The 13,321-nt window shown below is 34.3% G+C and overlaps 1 protein-coding gene across 1 annotated transcript; it reads right to left on the bottom strand.

Moving 5' to 3' along the window:
- Window positions 1-3,399: 3,399 nt before the first annotated feature.
- On the bottom strand, window positions 3,400-9,075 carry LOC122578170 (somatic embryogenesis receptor kinase 1). Its single transcript, XM_043750073.1, has 11 exons — window positions 8,972-9,075; window positions 7,958-8,090; window positions 7,782-7,853; window positions 7,542-7,685; window positions 7,345-7,416; window positions 6,916-6,987; window positions 6,720-6,832; window positions 5,958-6,089; window positions 5,304-5,645; window positions 4,491-4,885; window positions 3,400-3,969 (listed from the first exon to the last, which is right to left on the bottom strand). Exons 1-11 carry the CDS (start codon window positions 9,054-9,056, stop codon window positions 3,655-3,657), a joined length of 1,875 nt encoding a protein of 624 aa, XP_043606008.1. The 5' UTR covers window positions 9,057-9,075; the 3' UTR covers window positions 3,400-3,654.
- Between the last annotated feature and the right edge of the window lie 4,246 nt (window positions 9,076-13,321).

Genomic DNA, 13,321 nt, shown 5'->3' with positions numbered 1-13,321 from the left:
TACTCTAATATATATACATGTAAAATTGGTTAGTTTAGATAGGCTAGAAGAGACAAAATAATATGAGAAACGCTAAAATGACTAGAATTACAAATACTTTCCTTACTAACTCATGTGGCATATGTGTGGTCTTCCATGTCATCACATATGATTTAAAGTTAATTAACCAAGGTTAATAAAAATAACGACTATTAAAAAACGGTAGATTGATAGAAACCGTTATATCCCATGTACCGAATTGGTACCCACATAACCTCCAACAGGGATAATGTCAAGGTAATTCAACCACTTAAATTCAATTCTGCCTCTGACAAGATTCGAACCCAAGTTGTACCTAGAAAGTGACAGCTGGTGACCAACCTTTCTATGAATAGTTGGTTAAAAATAACGACTATTGTTAGATATATCTTTCTCATTCCCCCATTATGTAATATCACGTGAACATGTCAATCGTAACTTCTTCTTTCCCATTCTGTAATGACTATAACTATTATATTATATTATACATATATATACGGTATGGTATAAACAAGTGATTTGAGCCATCGTTAATTCATATACCCATGGTTAATTAAAGTGAATCGGAAATCTGCAAACACTCATCTTTATATGTAAATAAATGGCTACTTGATAATTGCCTTGCTCGAAAACCTTTATTCCCTGCAATCGTATACTTCAAATCACTATTTGGTAATTCATTCACTTCTTGTAAGATCCATGGTTGGTATCAACCAAGTAAACAATTGTGTAATTTCTTCAAACACATTTCTTCGATCCATCAATAAAACTTCAATATAACAGATTGAATCCTCTTATGATAAGAAATATAATTTCCACTAGTAAAGTACCTATTGCATTAACAAAATATAAAAGAATATTATACTATATAAAATAATTTTTTTTGTTTGTAATAAAAGATTAAGAACTTTAAATAAGCATTTAGTGACCTATTTTAATTAAAAATATTGTAATTATTTTTGACATCATAATTAAAATAAAGACCTTCTAAATAAAGGGTTTAGTGTGCCGAAATGCAACTAATGATGCCCAAAAATTATAGTGTGCACGAACTAACGTTTTTTTTATTGTATGCATAGACTTAGTAAAAAAGTTTAAATCATGTAACTTTTTGTGACTGACCAATAAAAACGTTACACGTGGCTAGGGATGGCAACGGGCGGGGTATGGGTCGGGTTTAGTAAATCCCGGACCCGATTAAAAATACCCGTCCCAAACCCGGACCCGGAACCGGAACCGACGGGTCCCCATTTACTTATTAACCGTCGGGTAACGGATTTCTCACGGGTAATCGGGGATCCGTTAAGAAAAATAATAATACTTTAATGTAGTTTAGTTACTCGATAGTGATTTCAATTCATGTTGCTCAGTTATTCTCTTTACTATCTCAAATTAATATGAATTCTTTATATATTCAATTCATTAGACCATTAAAAAGATGTAATGTAGATATGTCTATCAAGTATTTGATTCTGCACATAACTACATACTGTCATTACATCTTAAATGAACTCTTTTATTAAGTATCGAAGATGAATTTTTAACAGTCAATTTGATACTTATATGGTTATTAAGCATCACAGCTTCCATCTTTTGTAAACAAAGATATTAATTTATGTAATGTAATATATATATGGGTCGGGTATACGGGTTTGGGGTGAGTTTCGAGTATACGGGTCAGGTATGTGGGTTTTCACCTAAAACCGTTCCCGAACCCAGACCCGCAAAAATATTAATACCATCCCCATATCCGGCCCTAGACCCGTATACCCGGACCCGAACCCAGCCCAAAAATGTCGGATATCGGATTTACCCATCGGGTACGGGTTGTTTTGACATCTCTACACCTGACCTGTTCAAAAAAAAGAATTTTCTACGTGGTAGCTCATATGGGCTGCCACGTATACACATTGCATGATTTGAACATTTTTATTAAGTTTATGCATACAATAAAAAAAAGTTAGTTCGTGCACACTATAACTTTTTGGACATAGTTTGTTTTATTACGGCGCACTAAGCCCTTAAATTAAATTGTAGACATGCCACATCACGATTTTCTAAAAATAAGAAAATAATGTTAGGGATATCATCGACTTAATGGAAAAAATTATGTGTATGGATAAAAAATTCTAGTGTAAAAATCACCTCCTTTGGGAATCCATATGTCGATTCTATTAGGACGCGTTTGGTTCATATAATGTTTTTGGAATAAATGGAATCTTTCGAAGGAATTGGAATTTGAAAGAATGGAATTTGACGGAATGTTTTTGATTTTTGGAGAATTCAAGTGACGGAAGGAATCAAATTCCTTCCTCTATCCCTAAGGAATGAAGATTCCATCAAATGATGGAATGTTTACATTTTTACGGAATGAGATTCCTCCTCCTTTAAACAACCAAACGCACTAAGGAATGAAATTGAATTCTAATTCCATCAGATTCCATCAAAATCTGTGAAATAAACGCGACCTTATTTTTAAACAAGTCTATATGAAGCGAAATTTATGGTAAATTACGAATCTCTTGGTGCTGTTAAACCTCGACAACGCCTCGCCATTGAGGGATCATGTCTTATCTTTTTTATCATTGTCGCGGATGTTCACTCGCTCCAAATTACCAACGCACTGGCATACGTATATCATCACAACAAATTTAACTCTTTTTTTTGCCCTTTTTTTTACAACTCCAATGTCTGCAATATATATTTAGTTAACTCATATATTCACATTAGTAAAATAACTTCTTTATGGTAAACTAGTAAATTATATATATACATATATCATGTACAAGTGCCTTTACATTACTCCAAACCGGTTATTGCATCCGAGCATTGCATGTCACCCAAGTTCCATCCAAGCATTTTATCTTGTGTACGTAGCATCTCATTGACCAAGAATAATAATATACAAGAAATGATGCATCGAGTAAACCACACGATGTTCTACAACGGTGCTTCCACACTTTCATGACGTATTGTTGGTCCAAATTTGTGACAAGCTAGGAACATTAAGATTGGCAAGATGTGTCCCATAAGTTGAAGGTGGGTTCAGCCATTCCACATATTCCCGGCCACCATCTCCACAACTTTGTGGCGAATTGTATACATGAATCATTCACGACATCTCTAAAATTAAAGGAAATTTACTTGAACTTTGGCATTCGTGTAGTTTAAGAGTAGCAAGAGACTAGATTGCTCTCCAAAAAAAAAAAAAAAGAGTCTACTTGTCCAATCAGACTCAATATTAAGTTGAATCAGATCTATTGTCCAAGGCAAAACAAAAAGTACATATTTTTCTACTAAACAACTATAATTCCCGCTTGTAATGGTTGCTTTGGTTGGGTTTCACAGTTAAAACAAAATAAGCAACAATGCTATGAAACAATACCAACAATATGAATTTGATTTGAAAGCCTACGCGCGGAAATCTTTCTCCCGCAACAAAAATATAAAGTGACCAAATACTAGGCCTAAGAATCTCCCCGAACCCATTCTAGTCAATGTTTATCGACATAACTATATCCGTGAATCCAAGATATGATCCATAAGCGTTATGGTGGCCACCAGAATACAACTCAAATATACACAAACTTAACCACCATAAAGGCATAAACTAGTATCAAATAACTAACTTTGGATTTACCTTGGACCAGATAACTCAACGGCATGCAAATTCTCAGTAGAATCAAGTATCCAATCAGAATTGGGATGTGGTGCAAGATCCATTTCCTGCCGGAGCACTTCAACTTTCTGCCACTCATCCCATCTTTCAGCCAACCCGTCACCTTCTAGCATCCTCACCACATCTGACATTTTGGGACGGTCCATTGGCGAGCCTTGTGTGCACAGTAATGCAACCTGAATCAGTTGCTCAACTTCCGAATCTATGTAATTGGCTTCTAGATCAGGATCCACAAGCATTTCCACTCTCCGCTCTTTTAAAAGCCCTTTCACCTGAATCACAATCCATGATAAGCACGCTTTGGAAACATTAAAGGATTCACAATATATTTTTTTTGTTTCTTTTTCTTGGTCCTGGTTGACAAAGTCTGATTCGAAGTGAAGGTCTAAATGTGCCTTTTCAAAATACTCAATGCAATTCAAAAATATGAGAATCGAATTATTTACTGCAACAAAGTGACTGAAGCTAAGAATAGATAGGTATTTTTACATTTGCCCTCTTTCTCTCATGCGAAAAAAATGATAAGAAAGTGATTAAAGCAAATCATAGATGATTTGTCTAACCTTCATAAATTAATATTGTTGCAGTCTCTCAAAATCGGATAGTTTTTGGTCATTAAAGAGATCTACAATATTAAATAAATTTTGCAACAAAAATTTGGAACGTTTGGTATAAAAACCAGAATATTTCTGGAATTGAATCCAGTGAAAAGATAAAGAATAAGCCAGAGTGACACGTCGATAAGTCGATTTATATCTTTGAGAAGGGGCATGAGACTTGTTAAATTGCTTACCCAATCAAGTAACATCACATCATCATCATTAGCAAGTCGAGCAAGATCGAACGCCCTTTGACCCGTAATTAATTCCAAGAGCATAATTCCATACCCAAAAACATCAGTTTTTTCAGATGATTTTCCGGTGGACAGGTACTCGGGAGCAATATGGCCGATTGTGCCACGTACAGCGGTAGTAACATGTGTATCTTTGTAATCCATTAACTTGGCCAACCCAAAATCACCAACAACGGCCTCAAACTCCTCATCCAATAGAATATTTGCAGCTTTAACATCACGATGAATGATTTTCGGGTCACAATGATCGTGCAAATAAGAAAGACCTCGGGCTGATCCTAAAGCAATTCGTTTTCGGGTTGGCCAATCCAAAGGTGGCTCATTCGGTGGCCGCTCTGCAAAATGTCAAAAAACTATATTATCCAAGTAGCAACATCAAGGAATTGGATCTAGCTACACCGTACTTATCTTGTCACGTAAAAATTGCAATAACTACGATACTAGACTGACTTCATTACTTTTTAGTGTCAACATCAAAGTAGATTCACAAGCATGCATAAATCGTAATGTAAGTGATAAGTATATACTGAAATCACTACGTTCATCTCCTGAATGTCGCAAACATCAAGATAGAGACTAAATACTACATAAGCAACTCCACATCAAGGTGAATAAAATGTTTACGTGTCACAACAATCCAAGCCAACACAAACCCATTTGACCTGTTGACCCGTCCGCTTGATGCCCTAATTGCAACTTCTAGAAGTAACAATGGTATAATGCAAAGGAGAGGTCAAGGATGATTGACAATACCTCTCAAACAAGAGGCTACACTTCCATTGGCCATGTAGGGATATACAAGCAACCGTTCAGTTGGTGTCATACAAAAGCCCCTTAACCGCAGAAGATTTCTATGCACTGCCATGCTAATCATCTCAACTTCTGTTTGAAACTGGAGCTCCCCACCAGGAGTGCGCTCTTCTTTTAATCGTTTCACAGCAACAAGCGAGCCATCTGCTAGACGTCCCTTGTATACCTTCCCAAATCCACCTCTACCCAGTATGTTTTTATTGCTAAAACTATCTGTTGCAACTTGCAACTCCCTCAAAGAAAACCGTTTTAGTTGTCCCAAATGAACTTCAGGATCTTCTTCAGCTGCATAGACACATTTCAAAGTCACACTGAATATCAACCCACTTCCCTTATTAATGAGTCAATATGGGCTATGTTTTATAATAATTAAAATACAAAACATAAAAGAGAAATCAGTCGAACAGGTTGAAAGTCAACTCAAGTGTATTTTCAATGCATGCAACCTCCTAAATCACTCTCTTCACATTTTCAGATTATTATTGTAATAATAATGATTTGGCAATCATAATTAACCTATGAATTGTTTTCCAAATCGGCTGAGGGGCACATTTTTCCGCCTCTAATTCTAGTGCATGTCCAGGACAAATTACTAACCAGGTACATCAAAGAAAAATTCCTGGGGTTTTCGACGCCGCCACCATGCAAATGCAAGGGCGGGAGCAGCAAAGAGTAGAGCAGCCCCAGCAGCTACCCCTCCAGCTATGGCTCCAGTTTCGCTGTTTCCACCTGATAATATGAAAAAACATAAATGGGATGTTTGGATGTATGTTTTGATATTGAATATTTAGTATTGAATGAATAAAAAACTCAACTGTCATAATGCAGTACATATGACAACAATATATTATCATTTTTTTGTGCTTTTGAGCTTTAACTTGTAGATTTCACTCAATGGTTTTGAGGTTTGCAGATTCTGACTATTCAAGTAACAAATAAAATAAAGAGGTGGGGGAAAAATGATTCGTAACAGCTAGCATCAAACATGTGTAGTGCTTGTTAATGTGTACTTTGATAATGGTAATGTGATATTGGAACCAAGAATCAGAAAATCAGACATAATATAATGTGCTATACAAGACGGCATTTGGATGTAGTTTTACTGCTTGAATTTGTCAGTAATCACTCTTGATGGTGTTAAGCTTGGCAAAATTTGATTATTCAAATAATAGAGATTCAATAAGGGTATATAGGTAATCATATTGTTGCAGCTAGTATTAACTAAATCATTGGTCCCTAATAAAATTGACATATACATAGCAGACACTCGAAAAATCACTTTCAAAATGCATATCCAAAAACCTCTTAAAACTAGTGAGGGGTTCTTATTGTTGAAAGTAATGAAAAGTGAACAAGTACCTGGCAAAGCAATCGGTGGGGGTTGCACAAATGGTGGAGGTGGAGAGAATGGAGGAGATCCGGGGCAGGGGTGTCCCGTAACAGGGCCACAAAGATCTAGGTTGTTGGCAAAACTATGGAAAAATAAATAATATCATCATTATGATCTTGGAACCATAGAGTATACAGATTAAGCCGGATGATTTTATTAGCAAACCTGATGGGTGTAAATAGTGAGAAAGAGCCATTATCAGGAACTGATCCTGAGAGACGGTTATTTGATAGATCCCTGGATGACAAATTGACAATATAGTCATTTGCGTGGTTAAACAATGAGAAACTGCACTAAGTTTGGTCATGGCAACTAGAGATGGCCATTTCAGCCATAATGGGTCAAATGGGTCAGAAATCGCCCAAAGCTGATCTTTAATGCTTAAAAGCTGCTAGATTAATGTTCTAGAAAATATAATTTTTCACTAATGTGATCTTAGTAGGCATATTACACAAACAAATTGCAGAAAAGCTTTAACAAGCATTTCAGGTCAGCCCATATAAACAGATTATCCTATTTGACCACCCCCATTTTGCCACCTATAGTCACGCGAACAATCAAGCAAAAGCTAAATATGAAAAGAATAATACTCACAGCACTTGCAATGACGTGATGTTAGTCAATTGCATAGGGATCGGGCCAGTCAAACTATTATTGTTAAGTCGGCTATCCTTGCACAAAAACACAGCAGTCAAACGATAAAATCATTTTAACATTTCTTGTGTAGTTGTAGGAAAATACTTGATGACAATCACCAAAATATAAAAAGTTAGAGGTCCACGTAAACATACAGGAATCGCAACTTGGATAGCCTCCCCAATGTCACTGGAATGGGTCCAGAGAAACTGTTGAGGTAAAGATCTAAGCTAACTAAGTTTGTCAAATTTCCAAGATCGTTAGGGATCGGTCCAGTTATGTTATTGCTGTACAACTCTCTGTGGAACCAATCAAGAAACAATCATAAGTTCATATAACATAACTAAGCATATATGACCATATCTTCTCTAGCTTGATTCTAGAAAATGACTTACAAGTATTGCAAATTCTTCAGCAGGCCAATCTGTGGGACCAGTGTACCAGAAAGAGCTGCATTTCCTAGATCACTGAAAGTTTAACAACCAAAAGAAGTTCATTAATCTATTTACTACAAGAATGTTATGATTTTCGATGATCGTATTGAAGATAGATAAATGGTACTCAAACTTACACACGAATAACACTATTATCATTGTTACATGTGACATGAAACCAAGTGCAAGGGTTCACAAGGGTCGGATCCCAACTCTGGAGCACACTATTCGGGTCATCTAAATTAGTCCTCAAACTATGCAAAGCATCACCTGTGTAGCCACTATTATTAATAAACCTTAAACATCTTGATATACAACAATTGTATTTAAGACAGTTAAGTACCAAAATAACTGACACATTACCTAACTTTAATCACCTGATTATCATACTTTGGTACCTTCAGATATCATCAGTTAACTATACTAAAGCATACAAGTAAGGGTTTTAACTTTTAAGTACATGCATATCAGCATATGTATTCAATGATAGACCAAAACTTACAATATGTATCCCACTAAATTGTTACTATTGTATGTATCCATTTTCAAATATTGTTATTAATAGTATTTTTTAATAACAGACCACTTTTACAGATGCCACATGGCAACTTATATGGATGGGAAGTCAGTAAAGACACCACCGGATACATATACGATAGCAATAAGGAATTTTTGAAGATTGGATACACTCAACGGAATCGTTCTAAGTTGGAATCATACAATAGACTTTGTATGATTAATAGTGTAATACTAACAAACAAAAAGCAACAAGCTTTATTACCATCTAAATATTAATTCATGAAACTTAACATCAAATATTTATCACATTGTCACAAACATTGTTTAAAAAATAAGTTAACTTTACCAGCTACTAGTCAACAAAATGATACTTAAAATAAGTAATGAAACAATACTATACATACATACATACCACATGTCACATGTGTTATAATTAAACCAAATTATCAAGCAACATTAGACTATATTGATACATTTTGCAACCTAATAGCCCCTAATTTCAAAAATAGTATAATCAAAATCATAACTAAGATTTTAGTAAATTTATAAGAAAACATATACAAATAGCATATATATATACACACACAACATACATATACATACAATACATATATATATACACATAATCCCACCTTCCAAATTTGCATAAATGAGCTTCACCATGATCAAACACACCATAATAAGCCTCATCACACCTTCTTTCTCCATCACATTCATTAATCAGCACTTTTTTCTATATAAGAAAATTATATATAGATATGATATAACAATATAATTGTATATTTTATCACTTCAGATATCTACAACTATCACCACTCAGATCCAAAAAATTATAAACAAAATATAACATTATGGAAAAACACAAATTCCCACAAAAACCCTTATCTCAAAATCTTAAATTTCCTCACAATTCCATCATTTTGAGCCCAAAAAAAAACATTAAAAAAGAGCATAAATTATAAAAATTAAAACTTTATAGCAAAAATAAAATCTGGGTTTTGGTTAACTTTCCATTTGCTGATTTGGGTAAAAAATTTTTTTTATAAATTTTAGTTTTTTTACTACTGCTTGCTGAGTGTGTAATATGAGAGAGAGACAATAATAGAAGAAACTTTTGGGGCGTGTTGCAGTGGATTTGAGAACTGCTTGCCCGAACTGCCCGGTCTGACCGTGACTCTACAGTTGCTAAAACGCTTTACGGTATCTAGCTGCCCCGTAAGTACACGTGTAATTTTATATTAACAAATATTTTTTGTTTGTAAGATACAAGTGTGGGATTCCTTAAACATATGTCCCATCAATCAACAATTTTATTTTGAAGGAAAAAATGAACATACTCCGTAATTTTTGTTTTTTTTGAAAGATCAGTTTTATTAAGATCAATTATTTATTTATTTGAGTAAATTACACTTTTCGTCCTTAAAATTGACACGTTTTTCATTTTTCGGTGATAAAATTATAATTTTGACCTTAAAATTCCTAGATTTTTTCAATCATCGTCCCTTGCCAAGTGTCGTTAAGTTTCAGCCGTTAAGTCGGACACGTGCAACACACGTGAGGGACTGTAACTGTAAAAAATGACAAGTTTAGGAACGAAAACTGAAATTTACTTTTCTGTTGTCATCATCTTCATATTTTCTGGCTGACTTTCGGCGGAAAATTCGCCGAAAAACTTAAAATGCCGATATCTCACTCGTTTCTTTGAATTAGACCACGAAACCACCACCAAACTTCTCAAAGTTAGTTTCCACGCAAATCCTATAACCGAAACGAGATCCAATGAATCGGTTGTCACACCCGAATTCTTTGTACCTCAATCTACTAATCTAACTATCGTAATAACTTAATAACCTAACAATTGACCAGTTATATCGAAAACCTTACGATGAAACTAAGATGTAACTAAATCGCCAAAAATGAAAGGTAACGAATCGCTATGAAACTTGACACAATACTAGATGAATCAATAGTAAACTTGTAACAACTTTCAGAATGAGATTTCGACGTAAGGATTTCATGAACAACGGATTTAAAGTTTCTATACAAAATATAGAACAAGAGCTATAATCAACCAAATGACGAACTGTAAATTGCTTTGAACTTTTATTACATAAACTAAGAATCAGGTGACGATGATCAGAATTTTTGATCTGAAATATTTGAGTTGCAGGGGCTTGTCAGGCCTCCTGGTCCTTTCGTCCCTCTTTGCTTCCTCTTTATATATATTTCTAATTTTTCGATCTTATGTCTTTGCCCCATTGACAAAAACTGAACCCACATGAAGGTCTCTCCCCATTTTGTACTTTTCTTTTTGGTGCAGAGCTTATGGAATCATAAATGAGGCACACCATTGGTGTCTTAGTGAGGAGCACGTACACCTAATTCAACATGGACTTATTTGCGAAAACAGAAATATTGCATTCTTGGAACAAGTTAAATCGTACAGAAATATTGCTCAAAATCCATGTTATGGGTATTTTGAGTTTTCCGGCAAGTGTTGAATCTGAAATCTTTTGGTTAGGATTCGTGCGAAAATTAATTTTGAGAAGTTTGGTGGTGGTTTCGTGGTCTAATTCAAAGAAACGAGTGAGATATCGGCATTTTAAGTTTTCCGGCGAAAGTCAACCGGAGAAGATGATGAAAACAGAAAAGTAAATTTTAGTTTTCGTCCCGAACTTGTCATTTTTTGCAGTTTCAGTCCCTCACATGTGTTGCACGTGTCCGACTTAACGGCTGAAACTTAACGACGTTTGGCGAGGGACGATGATTGAAAAAATCTGCCAACTTTAAGGTCAAAATTGTAATTTTTTCACGTAAGCGACGAAAAGTGAAAAACGTGCCAAATTCAGGGACAGAAAGTGTAATTTACTCTATTTATTTTTAAGTATTTGATTTTTTTTTATACTCCTATATGATTTATTAATTCTCTTTCTCTCTTTTAACCTTCCACGTTTGTCTTTTGACATATACTATATTTATGTCGCGTAATGCGGCAGAGTAGGAGTAGTGGTGCCGTGGTGGTGGCAACAGGTGGCGGAGGTGGTGGCGATAGTGTTGGTAGCGGTGGCATTGACGGTGGTGGAGGCGGCAGTGAGAATAACGATGGTGAAAAATGTAAAAGTAACTTATATTAAAGGTGAAAGTAGTGAAGTTATTTTAAAAACTTAGAGATTTATATTGTAATTTATTTCATTAAGAGTATTATATATATAACAGATAAAGATGATTAAATTAGTGAATATAAGAAGGAAGTATTTTTTGATTTTTTAAACCATGAAAGTTTTTTTTAAAAAAAAAATGCATTTGATTGTTACAAACATAAATAATGACTGAAATTTGTCTTAAAACATTGTAGTAAATCAAATTCAGTATTTCACGATTTTTTTGTTGCAAATTCAGTATTTCAAGTTTTTAGGGAGCATAGATGTCAATAGTTTGAAGAACTCTCCACCATACGTTCTTTACAAAAAAAATTATTTAACTAATAGAAATAGCATTCTTGTCTTCTTTTCCCCAATAACAAATTCTATGTTAACGAAATATCAACCTCTACACATTTTTACTACTTGTTTAACAATATAAGTTAAACTATCTTTTTCTTGTTTACTTAAATAATATGCTAACGAAATGGGCCCCTAAATTTGATCTCGTTTAAGGCCTTAAAAAACCTTAAACCGACAGTGTTGTTGAGGTTTTAAATGAACATAAAAATTAACTAGTAAACAAAAGGTACGATTTACGAGCCTAGGATCAAGAGTTCCGTCATAAGGTTGTATGTTTTAAATCTTTTATTCAAATGAAAATGACCTATGCTTGCATACATGTGCATTTCAGATATTATGTTTTTGTGTTTTATGCTATTTTGAAATTTCATGATTTATGACATATGTGGGCATGAGAAAGTGACAAGAGCATGCGTATAAAGATTATAAATAGCCTAGATACCCAAAAACCATCTTCAATATATGAAAATACCCAACTTTTTTCGAATTCACCAAAAATACCCATAAAATCGCAAGAGCGCAAGGAGGAGTTGCGGATCGCAAGGACTCCTTGCGGATCGCAAGGTTTGTCCTTGCGATCCGCAAGACTGTCTTGCGATCTGCAAGGAGTCTTTGCGATTTTGACTTTTTTTGACTTATGGATAAGATTTTTTGTGAGATTTTCTTGTACTTGTTAGGATAAAAAGTAATCAGGATTTTCATGTACTTTTTTTTACTTAGGAACTAGCAACAACCTTTCACCATAAACAACACCATAATTTTTTTTTCTTTCAATTTGCAAAGTAAAAGGTATGTTTTTCTTAACTATAACTATTTAGTATTTAATTTAGATTTTATTTAGTAATGGAAAGAAACAACGTTTGGATAGATTTGTGTTATGGAGGGTCTTGGGAGAACATAAATGGTAGTTTACAGTATACAAACTCGATCAACCGTTCACTAAAATTGCCCGTTAAAAAATTAACTTACAAAAAGTTAATTTTACATGATGCAAAAAAGTTAAGTTTAGCTCTTGAAAGTGAGGTGAGTCTAACTTATTTGAAAAATGGTAAAGTTTACTTGATAAACGATAATGAAGATGTTGATCGATTCATGAGTTATATTGGTGTTTATGGTGATATTGTTACATTGTGTGTTGAATCTAGAAAAACTGAAATTGGATCTGGAACGGAAAGTAATCAAGTAAGTTCTTCGGCTCCCGTTTATGGCAATGCACAACAAAATAATTACCATAATCAAAATTTCATGGTTTCACAACAATTTAATCACCAACAAATTCTTGATCATTTTCGTAGTCAACCCATTCAAAATCTACAACATTACCAAAATCCACGATCTTTAGATCCAACCCCAAATCAATATTTAGACCCAAATCAATATTTTGATATTAGTCAGTATGATGATCTTAAAGAAGATTCAGATTGGTTTTTTGGTAAAAGTGAACAAGAAGAAACAGTTCATGTCGAGGAACAAGTTATT

Source organism: Erigeron canadensis, chromosome 8, assembly GCF_010389155.1.
Source record: "Erigeron canadensis isolate Cc75 chromosome 8, C_canadensis_v1, whole genome shotgun sequence".
In the NCBI taxonomy this organism is placed as follows: Eukaryota; Viridiplantae; Streptophyta; class Magnoliopsida; order Asterales; family Asteraceae; genus Erigeron; species Erigeron canadensis.
This window is presented reverse-complemented; position numbering and strand designations above follow the sequence as displayed.

What these genes read in the sequence shown, in the direction of transcription:
- LOC122578170 (XM_043750073.1), bottom strand. Translation starts at nt 9,056, where the DNA reads ATGAATGTGATGGAGAAAGAAGGTGTGATGAGGCTTATTATGGTGTGT. An exon ending in CTGAAGAATTTGCAATACTT is followed by an intron (nt 7,686 to 7,781) that starts GTAAGTCATTTT and finishes TTGGTTCCACAG; the next exon opens with AGAGTTGTACAGCAATAACA. An exon ending in TCACTATTTACACCCATCAG is followed by an intron (nt 6,833 to 6,915) that starts GTTTGCTAATAA and finishes ATTTTTCCATAG; the next exon opens with TTTTGCCAACAACCTAGATC.